Source organism: Budorcas taxicolor, chromosome 13 (genome assembly GCF_023091745.1).
Source record: "Budorcas taxicolor isolate Tak-1 chromosome 13, Takin1.1, whole genome shotgun sequence".
NCBI lineage: Eukaryota > Metazoa > Chordata > Mammalia > Artiodactyla > Bovidae > Budorcas > Budorcas taxicolor.
In genome coordinates, this window is record NC_068922.1 from 12,569,739 (window position 1) to 12,595,517 (window position 25,779).

The 25,779-nt window shown below is 43.0% G+C and overlaps 1 protein-coding gene across 1 annotated transcript; it reads right to left on the reverse strand.

Moving 5' to 3' along the window:
• Positions 1-2,593: 2,593 nt before the first annotated feature.
• Positions 2,594-25,599, reverse strand: KIN (Kin17 DNA and RNA binding protein). The gene is made up of 13 exons (XM_052650831.1): positions 25,468-25,599; positions 21,277-21,371; positions 20,263-20,306; positions 20,055-20,177; positions 17,122-17,303; positions 15,724-15,772; positions 14,758-14,815; positions 11,628-11,757; positions 9,691-9,741; positions 8,597-8,665; positions 7,736-7,835; positions 6,157-6,257; positions 2,594-2,774 (listed from the first exon to the last, which is right to left on the reverse strand). The coding sequence occupies exons 1-13, from the start codon at positions 25,579-25,581 to the stop codon at positions 2,712-2,714; spliced, it is 1,179 nt and encodes a 392-aa protein (XP_052506791.1). The 5' UTR covers positions 25,582-25,599; the 3' UTR covers positions 2,594-2,711.
• Between the last annotated feature and the right edge of the window lie 180 nt (positions 25,600-25,779).

Genomic DNA, 25,779 nt, shown 5'->3' on the forward strand with positions numbered 1-25,779 from the left:
TTCCTTAGCAGTTAGGACTCAGCTCTTCCAATGCAGGGGGCCCGGGTTCCATCTCTGGTTGGGGAACTAAGATCCCACAAGCCACGGGGCACAGGCAAAAAAGCAAAGTAAATAAGTAATAAAATAAAAGAAGTACGTAAGGGGAACATGAGCAAATAGAGCAATGGGACCCAATGGCATTCCTAATGAAGAAACCTCAAGGAATTAGGTTTCCTAAGATACCAATGCCAATGATTTTATCTGACCTCAAGTAAGATTGTGAAAAAGAATAGCTTTCCAAAAACTGAGAGAAAGTACTTTCAAAAGACATATCTGGTATAAGACTATCATCCAAAATCTACAAAGAACTCTTGAAATTCAACAGTAAGGATGTGAATGACCCAATTTAAAAATGGCAAAAGACTTGACTAGACAACTCACCAAAGGAGACATACAGATGGCAAATAAACAAACAGAAAGATGCTCAACATCCTATGTCATTAGGGATTGCAAATTAAAACAATGACATACTACTACACACCTATTAGAATGGCCAAAATCAAGACAATACCAAATGTGGGTGAGGCTGTGGAGCAACAGGAACTCTCATTCATTGCCTGTAGGAATGCAGACTGGAACAGAGGCTTTGGAAGTCACTCTTACCATTCAATCCAGTAACCACGCTCCTTGGTATTTACCCAAATGAGCTGAAACCTTGTGTTTACACAAAAATCTACACGTGGAAGTTTACAGCATCTTTATTCATAGTTGACAAAACTTGGAAGCAACCTAGATGTCCTTCAGACTAAGTAAATGAATGGCTAAGTAAACTGTGGTGCATCCAGATAATGTGATATTATTCAGCACTAAAAAGAAATGAGCCGTCATGTCGTGAGAAGATGCGAAGAGGAAACTTAAACACATGCTACTAAGTAAAAGAAGCTAGCCTGCAAAGGCTTACACACTGTATGAGCCCAACCATGGCAGGAACTATGCAGACAGTGAAAAGATCAGTGACTGAAGGAGGGAGGGGAGGGAGGGAAGTGAGGAGGTGGATTTGCAGACAATGAAACCATTTCGTACGATCCAATAATGGTGGATACATGTCATCACAAACTTGTCCAAGCCGACAGAACGTACACCACCAAGAGGGAACCCTAATGGAAACCACGGACTTTCAGTGTTGATGACTGGTCAGTGGAGGTTCATCAATTCTGCTGCGAACCTGAAACTGCTCTAAAAAATAAAGTCTGTGTTTTAAAAAGGATAATAGCTTACAATGTTTTAAAAAGAGAAGTCAGGGAATTCCCTGGTGGTCCAGTGATCAGGACTCTGTACTTCCACTGCAGGGGGGCTGGGGATCGATTTCTGGTCGGGGAACTAAGATTTTGCAAGCTGTCTGGTGCAGCCAAAAAAAAAAAGAAAGAAAAAAGGTCAATATAAGACTTGATTTTAGGTGTCTGCAGTTACTCTGCTTAGTATAACCATATTGGCCTCTAAAACCTTATAGGGAAAACAATTCTATAGTATAGAAGCATATTTTTATGCTTGATTTTTTTAAAAATTAAATGTAACCTCAATAACACTACTTTATTTTGCGATAATTTCAGGAAGATGTTGGAGAAAAGAATGTTGAGAGGTAGGGATGAAACTTTTTTCTGTGAAAACTACTGAGCTGATTCCAAACTTACAGATTTAGGGGAGGCCTGTGGAAAGCATCATGTTTTATCCCTGCACCGTAATCAGGGAGAGCCATGCCTTATGGAAATGGCTCTTCAAACGTTAGACAGAGTATAACGTGAGTGAGCTGCAGTGTGACGCAGGGGCTCCAATCCCAGAACCGGAAAAGGCATGGCCACAAAAAGTCCCGGGCATGCATGCGCACTGCAGCGCTTATTCATCACAGCCTCAAAGCGGAAGCAATCCAGTTCCAGCAACTCATGAACAGTTTTTTAAAACTGTGTTATATATCCATACAAAAGATTACCGTTGAACGAAAATGAGGTAGTGACCTATGCTACAACATGGATAACCCTTGAAAACACTACGCTTGGTTTAAGAAGCTGGTCTTAAAAGACCATATACCATATGATTCCACTTCTATGAAATGTCCACAACAGGCAAATTCACAGAGATGGAAAGCAGATTAGTAGTTGCCAATAGTCTGGAGTGACTACAGATCCAGGGTTACTTTTGGGAAGATGAAAATTCTCAAATTAGACAATGGTGATTTTCAAACAACTGTAAATATTCTAAAAACCACTGAAATGTCCACTTTAAATGGGTGAAATTGCATGGTGTGTGAATTACATCTCAATAAAGCTATTCTATTTATAGTTTGACTCTTAAAAGTGTAATTATATTACATCCAACTTTACTACTTTACTAATGAAAATAAAAATTTAGAGTATATGAAGGATTTGCTCTACAATAGTTCTACATTGTCCTATATACAACACTTTACAATAATATTCTTTTAATGTAGATTAAAAAATCAAGGAAGTATTACAAAGGCAACAAAAACAACAAGGACAAAATTACATAATTTTGATACTTCGCGAGACATAATTAGATTTTTCTATAAGTTAGACTAAACAACTACGGTAATATTTAAATAAATCCATTTGTTTTATACAAAAGAAACACCCTAACACAGTAGAGTCTTGTAATGTCTTGGTGAACACCAATTTGATGCTTTAAGATTTTAATGTGATGCTAACAAATTTTCAAACTCAGGCAAGTTTAGAAATGTCTTCGTATTGAATTCCTTCAACTCTGCGTCCTTTTAAAGGGCCCTACAAATTAAAATAATTGAAGAAGTGGTTAAAAACACACATGCACTTACAAGACAAGAAAAGGACAGATGCTGCTGGACACCAGCGTGCCTCCTTCACATCCGTAAGACACCATTAAGGTGGCTGACAGTTCTTCATGACTCTGAATTTTTAAAAAATACCCTATAGCGTCCTCGTCAGGAACTGGTCGTGTTTTCTTCATGCTGGGTGGGATGCGTTACCACTAGACGCTGTGCCGGAGACCTGCTGGCTGGTCAGTACCTCCTGTCCCCCTCCCGCTCCCCCTGGTCAGGCGTGGTGTGAGATGGCGCTCCGACCCACGGAACGGACAGGGGTGGCACGGGGCTCGCCCAGGCCATGCACCCTCCACAGGCAGCCCTCCACATGCAGCCTCCACACACAGCCCACGGACAGGGGTGGCATGGGGCTCGCCCAGGCCATGCACCCTCCACAGGCAGCCCTCCACATGCAGCCTCCACACACAGCCCATGGACAGGGGTGGCACAGGGCTCGCCCAGGCCATGCACCCTCCACAGGCAGCCCTCCACACACAGCCCACGGATAGGGGTGGCGTGGGGCTTGCCCAGGCCATGCACCCTCCACACACACCCTCCACATGCAGCCCATGGACATGGGTGACATGAAGCTCACCCAGGCCACGCACCCTCCACATGCAGCCCTCTGCACACAGCCATCAGACAGGGGTAGCACGGGGCTCGCCCAGGCCACACACCCTCCACAGGCAGCCTTTCACATGCATCTTCCACATGCAGCCCATGGACAGGGGTGGTGCGGGGCTCACCCAGGCCACGTACCCTCCACAAGCAGCCCACGGACAGGGGTGGCACGGGGCTCACCCAGGCCACGCACCCGCCCCGACAGGGGTGGCACGGGGCTCGCCCAGGCCATGCACCCTCCACAAGCAGCCCACGGGACAGAGGTGGCAGGGGGCTCGCCCAGGCTATGCACCCTCCACACGCAGCCCATGGATAGGGGTGGCACGGGGCTCACCCAGGCCACGCACCCACCCCCCCACCGACAGGGGTGGCACGGGGCTCGCCCAGGCCATGCACCCTCCACACGCAGCCCATGGGACAGGAGTGGCACGGAGCTTGCCCAGGCCATGCACCCCCCACGACAAGGGTGGCACAGGGCTCGCCCAGGCCACGCACCCCCCACGACAGGGATGGCACGGGGCTCGCCCAGGCCATGCACCCTCCACATGCACCCTCTACATGCAGCCCACGGGACAGGAGTGGCACGGGGCTCGCCCAGGCCATGCACCCCCCATGACAGGGGTGGCACGGGGCTTGCCGAGGCCCAGGCCACGCACCTTCCACACACAGCCCGTCACGCTGCCCGTGATAACGATGACATGGTGCAGCAGTGCGAGGATCTGAACCCCATCTCAGATCCTTCCTTTGAAGACAGGTCAGGTCTCACTCTTGTGAGCAGAACTGTCAGTGGACCAACTCTAAATGAATCAGCAATTTTACTTAAATGTCAGATTCCTGTAAATGAATTACTTTATTGATCTCGCCTGCCTGAAATTCTTTATGAAAGAAGGAAGAACACTGAAAAATTACTGATTTCTGTGGCTTTCCTCCATTAATCATGACTATACATTCCTCACTAATTACACTCTGGCAGATTAAGTTTATATTAGATATGAGGGGGAAAAAACTGGGATACAAAACTATACATATTATACACAATTGTATAAAATACAAAGATGGGGGAAAAAACAGACTAAAATATTAGTGGAGATTACCATTTGCCTGAAGGCTTATGGGCAATTTTTAAAAAGTATTTATATTAAATTGTAATTTTCAGCTTTTATACAAGAGTATTGCTCCAGACTGAATGTTTGTGTCCTGCCCAAAACTGATTCAATACATTAAAAAGTGATGGTGTTAGGAGGTGATGAGGTCACAAGGGCTGAGCCCTTGAGGATGGGATTAGTGCCCCTAAAAAGGGACCCTAGAGAGCTCCCTGCCCCTTCCAGCACATGAGAGAACACAAACCAGGACACAGACCCTCAGCAGACACCCAGCTCTCTCTGCGCCTTGGTGTTAAACTTCTGGCCTCCAGAATGTGAGCAATAAATTTCTGTTGTTTCTAAAGTCACCCTGGTCTATGGTATTTTGTTATAGGAGCGTGAACACATAAAGACAAGTATGTATGGTATTTCTTTTGTGATCAGAAGATAAACTGCTTCAGCAATGCCAGTTATTAAAGAAAACAGGCTTATACAGGGACTTCCCTGGTGGCCCAGTGGTTAAGAAACCCTCTTCCAAGGCAGCGGCTGTGGGTTCGATCCCTGGTTCGGGAGCTAAGACCCTACGTGAAGTGAAATTCATTCACTTCTGACTCTTTGAGACCCCATGGACTAGTCCATGGAATTCTCCAGGCCAGGATACTGGAATGGCTAGCCTTCCCCTTCTCCAGGGGATCTTCTCAACTCAGGGATCGAACTCAGGTCTCTGACACTGCAGGCAGATTCTTTACCAGCTGAGCCACAAGGGAAGCCCAAGAATACTGGAGTGAATACTGGAGTGGATACTGGAGTGGATACTGGAGTGGGTAGTGTTGGTTGCTCAGTCATGTCTGACTCTTTGCAATCCCATGGACTGTAGCCCAACAGGCTCCTCTGTCCATGGGATTCTCCAGGAAAGAATACTGGAGTGGATTGCCACTCCCTTCTAAAGAGGATCTTCCCGGCCCAGGGATCAAACCCAGGTCGCCTGCATTGCAGGCAGATTCTTTACCATTTGAGCTGGAGTGGGTAGCCTATCCCTTCTCTAGGGGATCTTCCCAACCCAGGAATTGAACTGGGGTCTCCTGCATTGCCAACCAGGACTTCCCTGGTGGCTCAGACGGTAAAGTGTCTGCCCACAATGTGGGAGCTCTGGGTTCAATCCCTGGGTCGGGAAGATCTCCTGCAGAAGGAAATGGCAACCCAGTCCAATATTCTTGCCTGGAAAATCCCATGGACAAAGGAGCCTGGTAGGCTACTATCCATGGGGTTGCAAAGAGTCAGACATGACTGAGTGACTTCACTTTCACTCCTGCATTGCAGGTGGATTCTTTACCAACTGAGCTATTGGGGAAGCCCAGATCCCACATGCCTTGTAGCCAAAAAAACCAAAACATAAAACGGAAGCAATAGTGCAACAAATTAAGTAAACATTTAAAAAAATGTTCCACTTCAAAAAAACTCTTAAAAATAAGGGGCGGGGCAGCGGGGGTGGAACCTTACAGATTTCTAAATAGGAGAGAATACAAACAGAACACCCAAACTCATAAAACACCAAATCAATGACAGAAACCATGGCATATTTTAAAAGCATTTTGAAATCTGTCTTTCTGTAAACATACTTACAGTTTCAATGACTATAGTAGCAGAAAAAGTCTTCTCATTGATGGATTCTAGGGTGCCTTCATTTCCTCTGTAGCCTCCATTTAAAACAAGGATTCTTTTTCCTGCAACAGAAAAAGAGTTAACACTTAATACAAAGAAAATGCCACTTTCTTCTACTTTCTTACAGCCAAATATAACTGCACTGCATCAACACAATGCAAGTTCTTGATCATGTATTATCTGTATGATTCTAAAGTACAGTTTGTAGATACTTTGATCACCATCACATTATAAGACTCCTCATTTTTCCCACTTACTTGTTAGGGGATGTCTTAATTTAAGACCAAAGAGCATAAGGTTCTTGGAGGGAATGCCCAGAGCCCATAAGTAACCAGAAAAAATTCAGCTTACTTTGTTTCTTTTTAAAATCACACGACGGTTGTTAGTTTCATAAAAATGTAAACATATGCCTACTGAACCATTCTATCTCTAAGAATTTTCTCAGAAAAGAAATCTTATATTTATATAAAAATCTGTACATGAATGTTCATACAACAGTTTTATTTATAATGGCCAAGAACTTTAAACAACCCCAGTGTCCATCGGTAGGTGACTAGATAAGGCTGGCATGTCCACATAATGAAATACTCAGCAGTAAAAAGGAATGGAGTACAGATGCACACAACATTATTCTGGATTCATTACTCCAGAATAATGTGGATGAATCCAGAATAATGGATGAATGTGCTTAGTGAGAGAAGCCAGACAGAAACACAGGACACATGATATGATTTTATTTACATAAAATTCTAGGAAAATAGGAGCTAATCTATATGATGCAATGCACACTAGTGGCTGCCTGGGGGAGAGGGGAGACAGAGCAGGGAGCAAAGGGTTAGAAAGGAAATGGGGAAACTTTGCGGGGGGGGGGGGGTGATGGTAGCGATGGTTTTCATGAGAGTAGGTATGTGCTCTAACTTATCAAATTATATACCTTATACACGGATGTAGTTTATGTCAGTTACACCTCACTAAAGCTTTTGAAAAGAGTCCACAATTCCTAATCCATAAAATGAAGTTTGTTTTAGGGAGGAAAGAGTAACAGGATCTGATCTGATGAACCCAAGTTTGAGAGACTAACATTATCACTGTGCCAGCAACGATAATACCATGAAGGGTTTTGGGTCAGAGGCAGACAACCTAACCACAGTGGCATTGACACTAGAAATGTGTAAGATGGTTAAGGAACAGAAAAAGCAAAATGCTAACTTTTACTATACTATCTCAGATGGCTAAACAAAGGCATTAATAATCATCCTAACACGACTGACTTTATCCAGATATGTCTATGATTTGCTTCTCGGGGAAAAAAAAACCCAAATAGATTCTAGGAAGGGAAAATTTATTCATGCCACAAAACAGCTTCCTCAAAGGACTGGTAAACATCCACATCAGCAAGTCAAACAGGAGCTGGTTGTAATAGGCGATTACATTTTTCTAAAGAGGAAACGCATATCTGGAACTATTGAGTAATGTCCAGTAGGAATGGAATCACTTATTTCCATGGTATATGTATTAAAGGGTCTGCAGAGTGATTTACCTGGTGCTGGAATGACTGTCTCTAAATGAGTCTGGTCAAGTTTCAGCTTGTCTCCAGAGTCAATCATCTTTACGACAGCTGTATATTTGTCAATTACTTCCTGTCATGTAAAACCAACACTTTTATAACAGAAAAGAGATGCCAATATGAAGTCCAGGGAAAGAAATAAATAAATGAAAACAAATGAAATTCTAATCAAAGAGTAAGAGCAACTTGTTTTAAGAGTAACTCCTTCTATTAATATCAATGGAGTTTATTTTCTAGAAGCCATATTTGATCAGGCTGTGGTCCTTAAACGGTTCAATTCAAAGTTTAGTTGAGGTTTTCACTTGGAAGGAAAAGGCTGGCCATCTTAGCATGAGTCTTTAAGACATATAGCGAGAGGAACAATTCTGCCTTGTTTAAATACATTAGGAGGGCAATTTATGTAGGCACAAGGGCTGGCTGCTAGCATGAAACTATACTTAGGAAAATCAGAAGAAAGAAAAAGACTACAGAGCTGATTTTTAAATTTTAAAATTCTAGGGCAATCAAGATAAGCCTCTCAGGTTAAACACAAGAAAGTCCTCCTTACAACTCTGAGGCATCATTTCATTGCCTGTCAACAACAATGGGAATGCATAAGGTGTACTCACTGAAGTTTTTAAAGACATGGCCATGGGCATCTATACTATTTGCTCCAGTAAGAAAGCAAACCACAGTTTGTACTATGGGTGGAAACACTGTGCAGTCAGCCATCAAAAACCTTTAGACACACTGCTTCTGCTGCTAGGATTTGGTTTTTGAGGAGTATCAAGATGGCTTTACTCAGCCCCCCAGCAGCTCCTTTCCCAAATTTCATCCCTAACTTCACAGTCCTACCTTTACGATCCCCTTCTTCTTATGATACTTCTCTCCAAGTTTTTTGGTTATAATTTTCACTATGATTTCCTATGAGAAAAAAAAAAAAAAGATGGAAGGAACAATATAAATTACCTTTCCTCTTTTGATCCTACATTTTCAACCATTTTCACCAAAAAATCATAGCAAAATGTTAAGTGAAAGTGAAAGTGAAGTCACTCAGTCATGTTCGACTCTTTGCCACCCCGTGGACTGTAGTCCACCAGGGTTCTCCATCCACGGGATTCTCTAGGCAAGAATCCTGGAGTGGGTTGCCATTTCCTTCTCCAGGGGATCTTCCCAAGCCAGGGATTGAACCCAGGTCTCCCGCATTGCAGGCAGATGCTTTAACCTCTGAGCCACCAGGGAAGTTAAGACCCTTTGGAGTTGGAAGCTTTCCCAGCACAGTGGCAAGACATTTTCTTAGTAATCTTTCATTTCTTCTTTCTCTTTTTAACTCAACACAATTGGTTACCAAGAGAAAAAATGCATATCTCATGGCTGATTTCCACAGGGAAGGTTCCCTGAAATCTAGCACTTCTACCTACCAATCTCAATTAGTCTAGGTCTTTCAGATCGCAAAAACAGAAAATAATTCTAGGCTTAAATTCAAGGGGTCCTTACAAAAATTTGGCATTAAATTCAAGGCACATTACTGGTTCAAGAACAGGAAGCCACCCTCCAACAAAGGTACAACCAGGACTTTACAGAGCAGATGCACAGACGAGTTATTAAAGCTATAAATGTATCTCCAGGAGTGACAGATATTTAAGAAATTTAGCCATTTATATCAAAGACCATTTAAATCATTCACATAAGAGCACTAGGCTCAGTGGTAAAGAATCCACCTGCAATTCAGGAGACACAGGAGACATGGGTTTGATCCCGGGGTCAGGAAGATCCCCTGGAGGAGGGCATGGCAGCCCACTCCAGTATTCTTGCCTAGAGAATCCCACGGGCAGAGGAGCCTGGCAGACTACCATCCATGGGGTCGCAAAGAGTTGGACACAACTGTATCAACTTAGCACACATGCAAGCGCACACTTAGATGTAAGAAGGCTCAATGGGAAACGTACAGGCTGCAGCCAGTCATCTGTCCGTGCAGTTCTCTTCTTCTCCTCTTCAATCTGAAGGACACATGAGACATTCAAACAATTACCTCTTTAAAATATTCAGTTTATTTCTAATATTCTATTTAGCAAAAGAATTCCATAAAACACACTTCACAGAAGACTGATATAATGTGCAAACTCTGATAAACATTTTCTGCAATTAATTTTTGATTGAAAAAAAGCAACTCTAAGAAAATAAGGACCAGGCAAATCAACTGACCAAGAAGATAAGCAGCCTCTATCAAGTCAAACTGCGAGGCTGCCTGCCAACATCACACAGTCCCACCCCTCCTTCCTTCCCTAGACCGTCATGAGGCGGAAAACAGGTGATGTGTTCAGGGGTAAAAATGTAGCTCTTATGGACCAGTCTAGCACAGTGTGCTTGGGTATACAGTTTGGTGGCAAAAAGGAGCTTCCCTGTTTGACAAGGATGATAAAGCTGTCAAATGAAGGAGAAGGAAAACACATCCGGGAGAGATGTAAACAAAAGGGTGACCAAAAGGAAACATGCTGACCAGGAGCACAACTGCATCTCACACCTTTTTCTTTCTCAACTGCTTAGTTAAGCCTAAGTACCAACTCTCAAAGGGAGTGAACAATGCCATTCTTTGGCTGATCTGAAATTTCATTTTAATTCTGCCGACTTCCCAATGTGAACAAAGAATACTCTATAAACTTGGCATGTTATATTCTAAGCAGGTAGATCCAGCTTTCTGTTTCACTTAATTAAATTCAAAATGGGCTCTAAGACTTCTGCGGGGCTGCCCCTTTTCTCTCTAACGTCAGATGCCACCACTCCAGTGCTCATTGGGCTCCAGCCACGTGGATCTTCCCTTCAGAGGCTGAAGTAGCGATCTTCCCAGCCTCAGCTAGGGAACAAACTATTTCCCCACTCCCTGCCTTCACGCCTCCTCAGGGCTTCACCTTTTGTGATTCCTTGTCCACTGGTTCACTTTGTCTGGGATATCTCCTTTGCTAGAGCCAAAGCTCCATGACACGCAGGGTCCATGTTTTTCTCCCTACTCCACACACGTAGGACCTTGCATGATGCCCAGCACATAAGAGCAACTCTGCATGGGTTGAATGCTAGAATGAACACATCTCACGGTGTACACGCAATATGTTATACTTTAGGCTGTTCTGACTGCCCTGCATTTTCTGTTTCTCCAATAATAGGGAAGACCAGTTTCATCCTATCCCTTCGCAAATGAAGGAAAAAGGTTGAGGAGCCCAGGGGAAATGAGGTTAAGAGGGAAAATAATCAGTCTCTTGTACCCATTTATTCTTCCTCTCCATAAATAACTTGAAAATTTCATAAATTTATTTATCAGGGAAGGTGGTGGGGTGAAAGGGAGAAATGTGTATTTAAGGATATATTAAGAACCTTCTGCAGAATGACTCCAGGATTTCAGGTAAATTTAAAGCAGAAGTATAGCTCTAAGTCAGATAATCACAGGTTTTCAATGATGTCACATAAATTTGGCTATCTGGTTTAATCAAATTAAAAATATGTCTAAATGTTCTCTTCCCAGCTAGGAGGTGTTAAGTGGAAGTTAAGAGGCCATGGAAGAGATCCCTGGAGGATGCCAATTTTCTGAGCCACCAAAGGTGAGCAGAGCTTTTATTTCTGGCGTCAATCACCACGATGGTCCTTCCAAACGAAATCTACTGACCACAATTTCAGGAAGAGTTCTGCAGACAGCAGTTGAGGCAACTATCTAGGGAGGTTCCAGCTCCACTCAGATGGAACTGCATCTGGGCTCTTCGCCCCTAATCTAGCCTGAGCACATTTTCCTCCCTTTGTATTAATCTCATAATTGGTGAAACTGTTTAACTCTCCTCGGTTGGAATCACATCATTCACCGAATAGCTAGAGTGGACAAGCAGTTCATAAAGCTCACCTCCATGATTTCATCGAGGGCAGACTTCTTCTTCTTCTTTTCCTTTGATGGAGCCGAGCTCTGGGAGGACTCCTTCCGCTTCACTGATGCTGCAGTCCCAATCGTTTTCAGGGCACTTGGTCCCAAAGAACTGAGGGGAAGAGGAATGCGCTGTTAAAAACTGTGCAAACGTGCAGGCTTTATAATGGGTGAAAGGAACAACATAGATCCTTCTGCTACAGATTAGTCAAAACAATGACGGGCATGTCCCTCACGTATAGGACTGGGAGCACGGAGCCCTTCCTGTCCCCGCCCCAAGTCAGCGCCACTCTACCCGTGTGACCCAACCATGGACAACAGCATCAGCCTCAGGGCTGGGGCCACGAGGGTTTCTTTCCACTTCTGCTAGGACCCTCAGCAATTTTCCCTACGCCTCAGTTCCTAGCTATAAACGGGGACTGTAATGTGGCCCAACTCTAGTTGGACCTCAAGGATCAACCAGGTGAGAGGTTTGTAAAACAGCCAGCGGAAGTCCAGCACAGTGCTGTTGGTTCCACTTCCTTAAAACAAAGATTTCAACATTCAGTATGAATTTTTTTTATTACTCCTGATTGCCTGAGGTCTTCACAGCACACATTCTTAACTTTTGAGTGCTACTATACAACCGTCACCACTGGCCCCAGAATACCATCCCCGACTTACTATGTACACTTGTCATTCTAAACAATTTGCTATTGATTGAGCCATGCCTGTCCAAGCCTCTGTAATTCTGCACATGTCTCTTTGTACCTAAAATAGTCTCTCCATTTATTTCCATTTGTTGAAATTCTTTAAGATCCATTCTTCATGAGACTTCATGGATTGTGTCCTTTTTTGAACTGCCAGAGCACTTTGGGGCAGGCACCCCACTCCACCTCATATAAAACCCTTTGTATATATGATTCCTCTCTCACAGGAGGGGAGAGACTACATATATCCATATACATATATATATTTCCCCCCCCCCCGTAAAGTAGCAGTAACTATCTTGTGACTCAAATACATGCTCCACTAATATTTGCTGACTCACTGAACTCTACCAGTCTAATTAATTATTTTGTCATATTTACAAAATATGAAACTGAGTTGTACTAAAGCTGTTACTTTTTCTTAAAACTAAGCTGAATAATAAACAAACCCAGTTAAAAAATGGGCAATAAGTGATTCTCCAAAGATTATAAATGGCCAAAAGCACATGAAAAGATTCTTACCATCACTAACCATTAGGGAAATGCAAATCAAAACCAAAATGAAACACACTCATTAGGCTGCTACTATTAAAAAAAACAGAAAATAACAAATGTTTGCACAGATGTGGAGAAACTCGAGCCCCTTGTGCAAATGCTGGTGGGAATGTAAAATGGTACAGCTGTTGTAGAAAACCTTTTAAAAATTAAACACAGAATGACCATATAATCCAGCAAATCCACTTCTGGATAAACACCCAAAAGAACTGAAAGCAGGAATGTGAACAGATATTTGTACACTGATGTTCAGAAGAGCATTAACCACAAGCACCAGAAGGCGAAAACAACTCAAAACGCTCACGACGGATGACTGGATAAACAAAATGTGGTCTACATGTACAAGGGGACATTCCCATCGAGACTAAAGAAGAAAGAAATGCTGATCCAAGCCAAGACGTGGATATACCTTGAAGATGTTGTGCTAAGTGAAAGAAGCCAGACACAAACGGACAAATACTGTATGATTCTGCTCAGATTCACAAAGACAGATATGCAGAACAAAGGTAACCAGGGACTGAGGGGAGGGGCAGTAGGGAGTTATTTTTTAGAGTGCAGAGTTTCAGTATGGGGTGATGGAAAGTCATGGAGATGGATGGTGGTGATGGTTGTACCACAGTGTGAATCTACTTAATGCCACTGAATTATATACCATTGTGATTAACCAACCAAACAAACAACAACAACAAAAAAACCCTCTTCCCAAACAAAAAATTGAGTTGGGTTAAACAAGCATTGGGCTTCCCTGGTGATTCAGCTGGGAAAGAATCTGCCTGCTATGAGGGAAACCTGGGTTTGATCCCTGGGTTGGGAAGATCTCCTGGAGAAGGAAATGGCAACCCACTGCAGTATTCTTATCTGGAGAATCCCCATGGACAGAAGAGCCTGGGGGCTACAGTCAATGGGGTCGCAGAGAGTCAGACACGACTGAGTGACTAAGCATAGCACAGAAATAAGCATCATGTAGAATATGAGGAAAACAGCAAACATGACCCAGCTCAAAAGATAAATTCCACCAGATACCGGTATCCTCCTGAATACCTATCCATGTTTAAACCTCCATGACTAAAACTGAGTGCACCGCACATGACAAGCAGCACGTGCGTATCTGACGGAAGAACATGACGTCCTCGAGAAAAGAGAACATGAAGGGCAGACACAAATACCCGGCCACGGGCCATCCCAGGGCTTGACACACGGCAGCCTGAGGGCCAGACCCAGTCTACTTCCTGCCTTCATAAATGAGATGGAACTGGAACACAGCCGGGCTCATTCGCTTACGTGTTGTCTGCGGCTGCTTCCTCAGTCCGACAGCACAGTTAAGTGAAGTGGTGACCAGCACACGGCCAACAAAGTCTAAAACACTCACTATGTGGCCCTTTACAGAAAAGGCTGGTCAGCTCCGGCTCAGTACCACACCCTTTAGAAGGGAAGGCAATTGCTACTGAGCGTCTACTAACGCATTTATACTGTACCGGGTGCTAAGGAGATAGCTGGAGAAGTCAAGTCTCTATTCTCAGAAAATCATAACAGAGCAGGTAAAACAAAAAGGGGCTATGATAGAAAAATAAATACTGCCATAGCATAGAAAGAACCATTGAGTGAAGAAGGAGTCAGGGAGTAGTAAATGTTTACCATGCGAAGCACTTTAATAGAAAATGAGCTTTCCTCAAAAAACAGAATCTGCTCATCACAGACAGATAAGAAAAAAACAGTTTCTAAGAAAAAAAATGAATCAACCATTAAACAAAACAAAGAGATGAAAATGACAACCAGACAAAATAACCCACAATCCTGCACCTTTTAAGACAGTCATCAACATTCCACCCAAACTCTTAAGTTCTAAGATACCTGTCCACGTGGCTCACCTTGATCTGGAAGATGCTGCTCCTGAACTACAGGCTCCTTTATTCAGATTAAATGTAACTGGAAGAAAAGAACTGGTATTCGATATATATTTGGGGAAAATTCTAGCAAAACATCAGGTAAATACCACAAAGAAGCCACACAGAAATTCATGGACATTTTGAATAAATGAGAGCTGGAATGCTGCTACCCAGAGATCATAAACTCCTGTAAAAAATACTGAAGTGGTGCTTACAGAGCAGGGAGAGACCTTCACTGGATAGAGCATGTGGCCTTGACCCTTCCCCACTCCACCTCCCCTCCCCCTTTGGTAACAGGAATCCCATTTTGTTTGGGCGTCTGTAGGCCTCACACATGGCTTGGAGGATGCTATGGTCTGAAGGGGTGTGTCCCCTCCCAAATCCAAACACCCAAGGGGATGGGACTAGGAGGCAGGACCTGTGGGAGGGGATAAGTATGGTTCTTTGGTCTAAGCCAATCAAAATCATTCCATTTCCTTTCCCAGTGACTGTTTATGAGGGGGACATGAGATACAGTCTGACCAACGACATTCAAAAGGAAGTCTGCTGTGAGGAACGTCTTCTAGGAAAAGCTTACTTGCCCATAGGGGACTCCAGAAGAGAAACAGGCTCTGTTTTCCTCTGGACAGGCTGGGTCTGCATATGATGGCTGGAGTGTTGGCAACCACCTCGTGTCCAGCTGCTGACAGTGTGACATCCGGAACCACCCTATCTCTGGGAGTCGGAGTCTTGGTATGGCAAAGTATTTCCTTACCGTTTAGGCTAATTTTACTCAGTCTGGTTATTTGTTGCTGAGGGCATTCCATCTAATTCATTGTTATCACCTTCTCATTTTACTAGTAAGAATAAAGCAGTCCAGGTTGCTAATATGTCCTGTTCCCAAACATGTTGCTAGTTTTGGGCAGGGCCAATATAAAAGCATCCATTTTCAAACATGAAGAAAAGTACCTTTCTCTTCATCATTTTCTCTGCTTAATTCCGTAAAAACAGGGACTTCCTTAAAAAAAAAAAAAAGAGTTTGAAGGTTTGGTTCACAGTGCATTTACTAACAATATTCAAGAGCTCTAAATTATAATTCATTATCTAAAACAGTTAAGGTATTAAATAAGAGATTACATGTATTATAAACATCTTCCAATAAGACATCCTATGGGGGGTGTGGAAGGAGTTGGAAACAAGCCACATGGTTCTCAACAGGAGAATGGATAAACAGTTATATTCATAAAATGAAAGGTTATACATCAATCAAAAAGAGAAAGAAGCCCTAGTGGGAAAGGACATGGTGAACGACACACACAGAACGTTATGTTGAGCTAAGCCAGACACAAAGAGAACATACCATCAATAAAAATAAATGAATGCATGAATACATAAATCAAAAAGACAGCATACTGGATGATTCCATTCTTGCAGAGTTCAAAGACAGGTTAAAGTAACCAATAATTAATAATAGTGTGTTGGAACAGTGCTTCCTTCTCTGGGGACAAGGGGTACTGGTTAGGAATGGGCATGAGGGAACCTTCTAGGATACTGGAAATGTTTAATATGTTCATCTGGGTGGGAGCCACATGGACTACCTACTTATCTGTAGTTCAATCAACCCATCTAAAGACACATACATACGAAAAGTTGATGGAAGTGTAGCCGTAAGACTCGCGCCTGCCATACACTTTACGCATCACAATAAGCAGCTTTTAACAATACTCAATGGCTAGTAGTTTCACATACACACTAGGCTGTATTTTCCTGCTGTCACACACGTCTAGTATACAAGCTCCTCGAAGGCAGGGATCTTCATCTTCTCTCCACTACTGGATCCCCAGTGCCTATAAGAATGCCTGGCACACAGAGGTGACCAATAACCATATGCTGAAATAAGTGCCTTGATCTAGTTATTCTGACAGCTGAAACAATTTTATCATGCCTCCCTCCCCGTTCACCTGGGTGTGGCCCAGTGACTCCTCAGGACTCCTCAGCCTGGGGGCTGTATCTGCCTTTAAATATTCTTGCGCCACCCCAGGCTGGAGCAGGCGCTGGCCCTCTGTGTTCCCACACCCTGCAGTCTTCCCTAGCACTGCATTAGCTACAGCTAGTTGAACTGACCTGTTCACGTCTTCACCTTTAGGTACTGACTCTACTTTAGGGATGAGGAAACAGGTTTATAAGAGTACACAGTTACACAAACATGTGAAATCAGGAAGTGACCCAGCTTTGTCTCCACTCCACAACCTGGGCTTTTATACCAGGCCACGGGCTTTCTCCTACAAAATGTGGTTCAAGAAGTAAACGAATAAGCGATTAGGCTTCTTCAGACCTTCGTCTGTTGCATCTCTGGATGATGCCCACCTGCTCTTTTCCTTCCAGACCTCTTCTCACTTGTTCTTGAATAAATTTGGCTGTTTTTTCTTCATCATCGAGGTCCTGCTTCTTCTTTTTCTCTAGTTCCAGCTGCCGGCGGATTGTTTCAGGGTCTCTATCTATATACTGAATATACCAGCCTTTTGGTGTCTCATCCACTTTGCACAAACCTTTAAGAAAGTAACCGATATTATTAATTTTGTACACAATCAAAGCTGAAAGCAAATATAGATGTGATCTGTCTGCAGTAATTATTCATTCAAGTACACTCATTCAAACATGTTCAAATACACAAATTCACACAGCTACTGACATTTAGATTTTAATTGGAATACTTTCTCTCTAATATTTTTGACTAGGTTGCGCCAACACATTTAAACAAGGGAAACATTAAAAAATGGATTATCCTGCTTAGTAATTATTCAACTGTCTCTAAGCACTTAACATCCACTGAGTACATGATCATACAGTGGAAGTGAGAAATAGACTTAAGGGACTATATCTGATAGATGGAGTGCCTGATGAACTATGGACGGAGGTTCGTGGCATTGTACAGGAGACAGGGATCTAGACCATCCATGGGAAAGAAATGCAAAAAAAGCGAAATGGCTGTCTGGGGAGGCCTTACAAATAGCTATCAAAAGAAAAGAAGTGAATAGCAAAGGAGAAAAGGAAAGATGTAAGTATCTGAATGCAGAGTTCCAAAGAATAGCAAGAAGAGATAAGAAAGCCTTCCTCAGCAATCAATGCAAAGAAATAGAGGAAAACAACAGAATGGGAAAGACTAGAGATCTCTTCAAGAAAATCAGAGATACCAAGGGAACATTTCATGCAAAGATGGGCTCGATAAAGGACAGAAATGGTATGGACCTAACAGAAGCAGAAGGTATTAAGAAGAGGTGGCAAGAATACACAGAAGAACGGTACAAAAAAGATCATCATGACTCAGATAATCACAATGGTGTGATCACTCACCTAGAGCCAGAAATCCTGGAATGTGAAGTCAAGTGGGCCTTAGAAAGCATCACTACGAACAAAGCTAGTGGAGGTGATGGAATTCTCAAACTATCGCACAATTGCACTCATCTCAAATGCTAGTAAAGTAAAGCTCAAAATTCTCCAAGCCAGGCTTCAGCAATACGTGAACCGTAAACTTCCAGATGTTTGAGCTGGTTTTAGAAAAGGCAGGGGAACCAGAGATCAAATTGCCAACATCCGCTGGATCATGGAAAAATCAAGGGAATTCCAGAAAAACATCTATTTCTACTTTATTGACTACACCAAAGCCTTTGACTGTGTGGATCACAATAAACTGTGGAAAATTCTGAAAGAGATGGGCATACCAGACCACCTGACCTGCCTCTTGAGAAACCTATACGCAGGTCAGGAAGCAACAGTTAGAACTGGACATGGAACAACAGACTGGTTCCAAATAGGAAAAGGAGTACGTCAAGGCTGTATACTCTCACCCTGCTTATTTAACTTCTATGGGGAGTACATCATGAGAAACGCTGGGCTGGATAAAGCACAAGCTGGAATCAAGATTGCTGGGAGAAATATCAGTCACCTCAGATGTGCAGATGACATCACCCTTATGACAGAAAGTGAAGAGGAACTAAAAAGCCTCTTGTTGAAAGTGAAAGAGGAGAGTGAAAAGGTTGGCTTAAAGCTCAACATTCAGAAAACGAAGATCATGGCATTTGGTCCCATCACTTCATGGGAAATAGATGGGGAAACAGTGGAAACAGTGTCACACTTTATTTTTGGGTGCTCCAAAATCACTGCAGATGGTGACTGCAGCCATGAAATTAAAAGACGCTTACTCCTTGGAAGAAAAGTTATGACCAACCTAGACAGCATATTGAAAAGCAGAGACATTACTTTGCCCACAAAGATCTATCTAGTCAAGGCTATGGTTTTTCCATTGTTCATTTATGGATGTGAGAGTTGGACTGTGAAGAAAGCTGAGCGCCGAAGAATTGATGCTTTTGAACTGTGGTGTTGGAGAAGACTCTTGAGAGTCCCTTGGACTGCAAGGAGATCCAACCAGTCCATTCTAAAGGAGATCAGCCCTGGGTGTTCTTTGGAAGGAATGATGCTAAAGCTGAAACTCCAGTACTTTGTCCACCTTATGCGAAGAGTTGACTCATTGGAAAAGACTCTGATGCTGGGAGGGATTGGGGGCAGGAGGAGAAGGGGACGACAGAGGATGAGATGGCTGGATGGCATCACCGACTCGATGGACCTAAGTTTGAGTGAACTCCGGGAGTTGGTGATGGACAGGGAGGCCTGGCATGCTGTGATTCATGGGGTCGCAACAAGTCGGATATGACTGAGTGACTGAACTGAACTGAACTGAGTACATGATATTCCTGCTGAATTCACTAGCAGAAAACTTCCCCCAAAAATGGAATAAAGAAACACACTGAATAAGTAATACAACAATAAAAAAATTTCTTCATCTTTTTTTTTTCCTGAACTTTTTATCCCATTTGAAATGGGAAAAGAGGCAGCAAATGTAAAAATTGCGTTAACAAGAGTTTGTGAAAGTGAAATGAATGTGGGGCAAAAAAATTGGAAGAGGACAGGTACCTCTTAGTTGATATTCAACCTAACAATTGGATGCCTCAGTGACAAACCTTGGCATCATCAAGAGAATGGCTGCAGACGCCGTTACACACCCTCAGTACGCAAAAGCAACCCTGCAGCAGGCACTCCTCTCTACCAGTTTCTAACTGTCCTACTCAACCTCTTTTCCATAAATTTACACAGAAAGTGGACAGAGGAGTCTGGCGGGCTACCATCCACAGGGTCACAAGAGTCAGACACAACTGAACGACTGGCACGTAGAATACAGGACCGTCTTCTCCCCGCCCACACGCAGCCATGGAGCAGCCGCTCACATCACGTCTTGTTCTCACCTTCTCTGCCCAGCCACTTGGTGAAATCTGTCAGTGTCTCCCACTGTGTGGCGTTCATGTGGATGTGCTCCCGGTGGCTGATGTACTCATTGTAAACAATGTTGTTGTGAACCCTTTTGGTGCCTGAGAACAAAATACAACAAATGCAGACCCTGAGCAGATTATAAGATTACAAAGTCACTGTGTGCACAAGACTTAGGGTGCTTACCAAAGCGTCTCCTGAGAAGTTCTAGGAAGTCATTTCGGAATTCCCTAATAAAGCAAGAAGGGAAAGCATTAAGGTAATTTCTACAAATATACAGCATCATCTTCCTGAAATTTAAGCCATCATACAGTTTGCATGAGCAAATGATATATGAAATATCTACGTGAACATCTGTTGTGAACTTTTAAACATTGAAAAAGGGAAGAATCCTGAAAGATTATAGCCTTCAACAATTAAAGTTAAAAGTTGGTTTGGAGTTGAAACTTTGTCTTGGTGAAGTAGGCACAAGGTGACCATGGGTCTCTGGAGAGGGTTCTTCATGAAGTTTCACGCTTCATGAAGTCTCAGTAAATGTAGTATAATAACACCATTCTATCAATAACAAAACTGCCTTTTCCATGTGAAGCTGGCACTTAATGTGTTCCTCTGAGCTAAGCACAATGTTAAGTGCCAGATAAACATAGGTGAAGGCAATGGCACCCCACTCCAGTACTCTTGCCTGGAGAATCCCATGGGCAGAGGAGCCTGGTAGGCTGCAGTCCATGGGGTCACAAAGAGTTGGACACGGTTGAGCAACTGACCTGAACTGAATCTTCACATAAACCCTATGAAGGAAAGACAATACTTGAGAAGATATAATATCTATAGATAAACTCTAGAAGTTCAGCCAAAGTCATTCAGCTCCTGAGTGGAGAGCCCAGGTTTGAAGGACTTAAAAGTCAGGCAGTCTGATTCCAGAGCTGTGCTCTCAGCCGCAGCTGTTTTAGAATGAAAGACAGTTTTTCATTATGTTTGATGTGGAAAGAAGGAAAGACTGAATCATGAGAAATACTTTTTTAACAATTCCACACAATGATAAGTTGTCAAAAGAAGACAAAAATGGAGCACAAAGTTAATGCAGCTATCACATTAATTTGTAAGGAATAAACACAGCCTCCAATATACAAAATATTACACATCTCTTGAATGTCCAACTGAATAAAGCTTATGAGATAAAGATGGTGTTGAGTTACTTACTCTGAAAAATAATCCATAAACTGCTGAGGATTTTCTGAAGCCAGCAACAGCTGTCTCTGATGAGATTCAGACATACAATGACACTTAAAGCCATTCTATAAAAATGCAAAGGCAGTAGTTAAATTCTGATTTAGGTCATTACAAGTATTTAATTTAATTAATAATAAATAACAATAATTTAATAAGTAACATTAATGACACTTATTAATAAATTAACAAGCAATTAAACCATAAATAACTGCTCTTTGATGATAAATTATAAAAAATAATCAAGTCACTGGCTGTAGCATCCTGTTTTTTTTGTTTTGTAAAGAAAAAACTTTATAAAACTGAGTTTTGCAACCTTGCTAATCAAAGAATCCCCGAAGATTAAAGAGAGAAAATTGGTGCTTTAGAAAACAGACATTAGCAAGAAACATTACAGGGTACAGTAACAAAGAATGATTTCATGTTTTGACTCTTAACAAATTGCTATTGGGCACCTACTTCATACAAAGTATTAAGCAAGCATTTCGAGATATAATGAATTAAAATGGGTCATTAGTGAATTTCCATTAGGGAAACTATTATATTTTCACTCACTTTCCTATACTTTACTCCTATACTTTAGCTCATTACCCAAAAGACACTACTTTGTATTATACGTAATCTCTATCATACTAAATCTGTATATTCTTCAGATGATTAAAAAAAAAAAAATACCAGTTTTGGCTTCGTATGTACGCTGCTTAGCATCTGAACCTAACTCTTCACTAGTAAGAGACATGAGGAAGTGCCTCTTCTCTGTCTCCCCATCTCGGGAATGGCGCCGTCCTGACCCTGCACCCAGTCCAGGAGGCAGGACGCTGCGCCCCAGAGGCCTCCACCTCCACAGCACTCTGTCTGCTCAGCCCTCCTAATGACTCACCCGGTCCCTCTGCTGAACCTCCTTCCCACAGTCCTGAGTCCAATCTCAATCTTGCTTAGGGCAGCTTCCTAATCTTTAGTCATCCACAGATGCCTACACAATTTTTGCCAGGACCCAGTTTACAGAAACTACAAGGGTTAGAGAATGAGGACAAAAGACAACCACAAGCAAAAGTAATGGTTAAAAGGGAATCCTCCAGGATCACTACTGGCCTAGTCTCTTCAAGTCAATGTCAAGAAAAACAAACAGGGGGAAGGAAAGCTGCTCCATCTCAAATTTAAAACTGAGAGAGAATTAAAAGTCCTAGTATACCACACCACTGGGACTTTTAGGGCAGTGAAACTATTCTGCCACTAGTATGACACTATAATGGTGGATATTAGTCACTATACATTTGTCCAAACCCACAGAATGCTCAACACCAAGAGTGAACTCTAATACAAACTATGCACTTTGGTGCTAATGATGCACAAATCGCCTCACTGATTGTCACAGAAGTACTATCCTGTTGCACCATGCTGATGGTCTGGAAGGCTGTACATACTGAGGTCAGGGTAGGTAAGACAGATCTTTGTATCTTTCAAAAAATAGACTTCATTTTTGCTGTGAACCTGAAACTGCTCTAAAAATTAGTCTTTTTTTAAAAAGTTCTAATAACTAAATCCAATGTACTACTTTTGACTGGATCTTGGTTTAAAAAATAACTGGGGTTTTTTTTTGCTTGTATTTTTATTTTACTGAGGTATAGTTGATTTACAACGTGTTAATTGCCACTGTGTAGTAAAGTGATTCAATTATACATACACTTACATTCTTTTCCATTATGGTTTGCCACAGGACACTGAATACAGTTTCTTATGCCAAAAAAAAAAAAGCTTTATACAGCATTCATGGGAATAATTGAGAAAATGTGACTATGCAGTATATATCAGGTGATAAATTATTATTTGACTGCACTGGGTCTTAGAGTTGCAGCACATGGGATATATTTTTCCATGTGGCTCATGGACTCTCTAATCACAGGCATGTGGACTCTGGCTTGGGGGCTCAGTGATTGTGGTGCATGGGTTTAGCTGCTCCATGGCACGTGGGATGTTAGTCCCCCAACCAGGGACTGAACCTGTGTCCCCTGCATTGAAAGGAGGATTCCCTATCACTGGGCTACCAAAGAAGTCTCTAAGAAATTTTTATTAATTTGGTTGTATGTCATGACATATATTGTGACTATGTAGAAAAATATCCTAATATTTTAGAGGAGCATATTTAAACATTTTTGGAGTTTAAATGTATGAAGCACAAACTGGAATCAAGACTGTCTGGAGAAATATCAATAACCTCAGACATGCAGATGACACCACCCTTATGCAGATGACATTACCCTTCGCACAAAGCGAAGAACTAAAGAACCCTTTGATGAAAGTGAAAGAGAGTGAAAAAGCTGACTTAAAAACTCAACATTGAAAAAACGAAGATCATGGCATCTGGTCCCTTCACTTCATGGCAAATAGATGGGCAAACAGTGGAAACAGTGGCTGACTTTATTTTGAGGGGCTCCAAAATCACTGCAGATGGTGACTGCAGCCATGAAATTAAAAGATGCTTACTCCTTGGAAGAAAAGTTATGACCAACCTAGACAGCATATTAAAAAGCAGACCTTGCCAACAAAGGTCTGTCTAGTCAAAGCTATTCTTTTTCTAGTAGTCGTGTATGGATGTGAGAGTTGGACTGTAAAGAAAGCCAAAGAATTGATGCTTTTGAACTGTGAAGTTGGAGAAGAGTCTTGAGAGTCCCTTGGACTGCAAGGAGATCCAACCAGTCCATCCTAAAGGAAATCAGTCTTGAATATTCATTGGAAGGACTGATGCTGAAGCTGAAACGCCAATGCTCTGGCCACCTGATGGGAAGATCTGACTCATTTGAAAAGACCCTGATGCTGGGAAAGATTGAAGGCAGAAGGGGACGACACAGGATGAGATGGTTGGATGGCATCACCGACTCAATGGACATGAGTTTGAGTAAAGTTTGGGAGTTGGTGATGGACAAGGAGGCCTGGCGTGCTGCAGTCCATGGGGCTGCAAAGAGTTGGACATGACTAAGCAACTGAACTGAACTGACTTAAACATTTAGAAGTGAAATATCCTCATGTTTGTAATTTACTTTAAAATATTTCAGGGAAAAGGACACAGCAAAATACTTCAAATGTTAAATCTGGGTAAAGGGTATACGGATTTCCCTGTACTAGTTTTCTGTGTGAGAATTTTACCGTGAGTAGTAGTAAAGAGAACCAAAGAGAAATGACATCAGTGTCATTCAACGTGAGTCCCATCTAAAGTATCTCATCCCTCACTTGCAGAAACACTGGATTACATTATTCCAAGTGTCCACTGTTCTTCCTTTACTACCCAATTCAACATCCAGAGAAAAATAGGATCCCATCACTAGCCTGCTGTCAATTTTTCCAGGTGCCTTTATCATCCACCTAAATAATGGGAAAAAACTGCTCCAGAGCACAGTCTACAAAGCTTCTCAATATCTGCCCCTCAGCCACTTTGCACATAATTTACTCATTTAAAACTCAAACAGTCTCACAAGAACGGACAATTACTAGTCTCACTTTTCAGATAAGTAAACAGGTGGAGAGAAAGCAAGTAACTTATAAGGGAACACAGCTCCGCCTCCTGGTTCTGACTCCAGAGTCCATATCTCACCCGCAGAACACATCCCAGACCTGGCACGTCGCAGGCGCTAGACAAAGGTTTGTTAAGTGACTAGCTTGCAAGGGCTTAGTGTGTACCCTGATTATGTCTAACAGCCAAGCAAAGTCTGAGACGGGTGTTATTCCAGGGCGTCCAGCGCCGCACGGCTCATCCCGCATTTCGTGACAGCCGGACTGACGTCGCTTCTCAAGGGGGCTGCAAAACCTTTTCATTCTTTATTCCTTTTGGGGTTATAACCTTTTCATTCTTTATTACTTTTGGGGTTATAACCTTTTCATTCTTTATTCCTTTGAGGGTTATAACCTTTTCATTCTTTATTCCTTTGGGGGTGATCAGACTGAGGAGGAAGGAGGTGTCCAAAGCCGGCTTCTCCGCCAGGACGGGGGGGGTGAAGGGAAGGACAGCCCTACTGAGTGGAGTCTCGGGCTCGCCCTGCGCAGCCCCCACGCCTCGGGGCGGGAGACCCAGGCGGTCGCCGCGGCGTCTGGCACCTCAGCCTGCATCCCCAGTGGGGTCCCGCCGGAGAGGCGCGGGGGTGCGCGCGGGGCCACCCCGCGCCCGCTTACCTCGTCCCGGCACTGCTTCTGGCACATCTGGCAATACCAGCGCAACTTCTGAAGCCCCTTGGACTTGATCCTGTTGGCGATAGCCTTCGGGGTGAGAAAATCTGACTTCCCCATCGCGACCACCACAACAACCTTCCGGGGCCAGCGCCTAGACGACCGGAAGCGGAACAGGGCAAGCGGGAGTGGGAGGGACAAATACCACCAGCCAGTCGGAAGGAGGCGGGGCCTCGGGAAGCTGAGCGCCGGACAATCGCGAGGCTTCCTTCAGTCCGGCGGGAAGAAGCGAGATTCAGGGAGACCGGGGTGGGCGGG

What these genes read in the sequence shown, in the direction of transcription:
- KIN (XM_052650831.1), bottom strand. Translation starts at nt 25,581, where the DNA reads ATGGGGAAGTCAGATTTTCTCACCCCGAAGGCTATCGCCAACAGGATC. An exon ending in GTCTGGAAGGAAAAGAGCAG is followed by an intron (nt 15,773 to 17,121) that starts GTGGGCATCATC and finishes TTTTTTTTTAAG; the next exon opens with GAAGTCCCTGTTTTTACGGA. An exon ending in CCCTCGATGAAATCATGGAG is followed by an intron (nt 9,742 to 11,627) that starts GTGAGCTTTATG and finishes TGTGTCCTTCAG; the next exon opens with ATTGAAGAGGAGAAGAAGAG.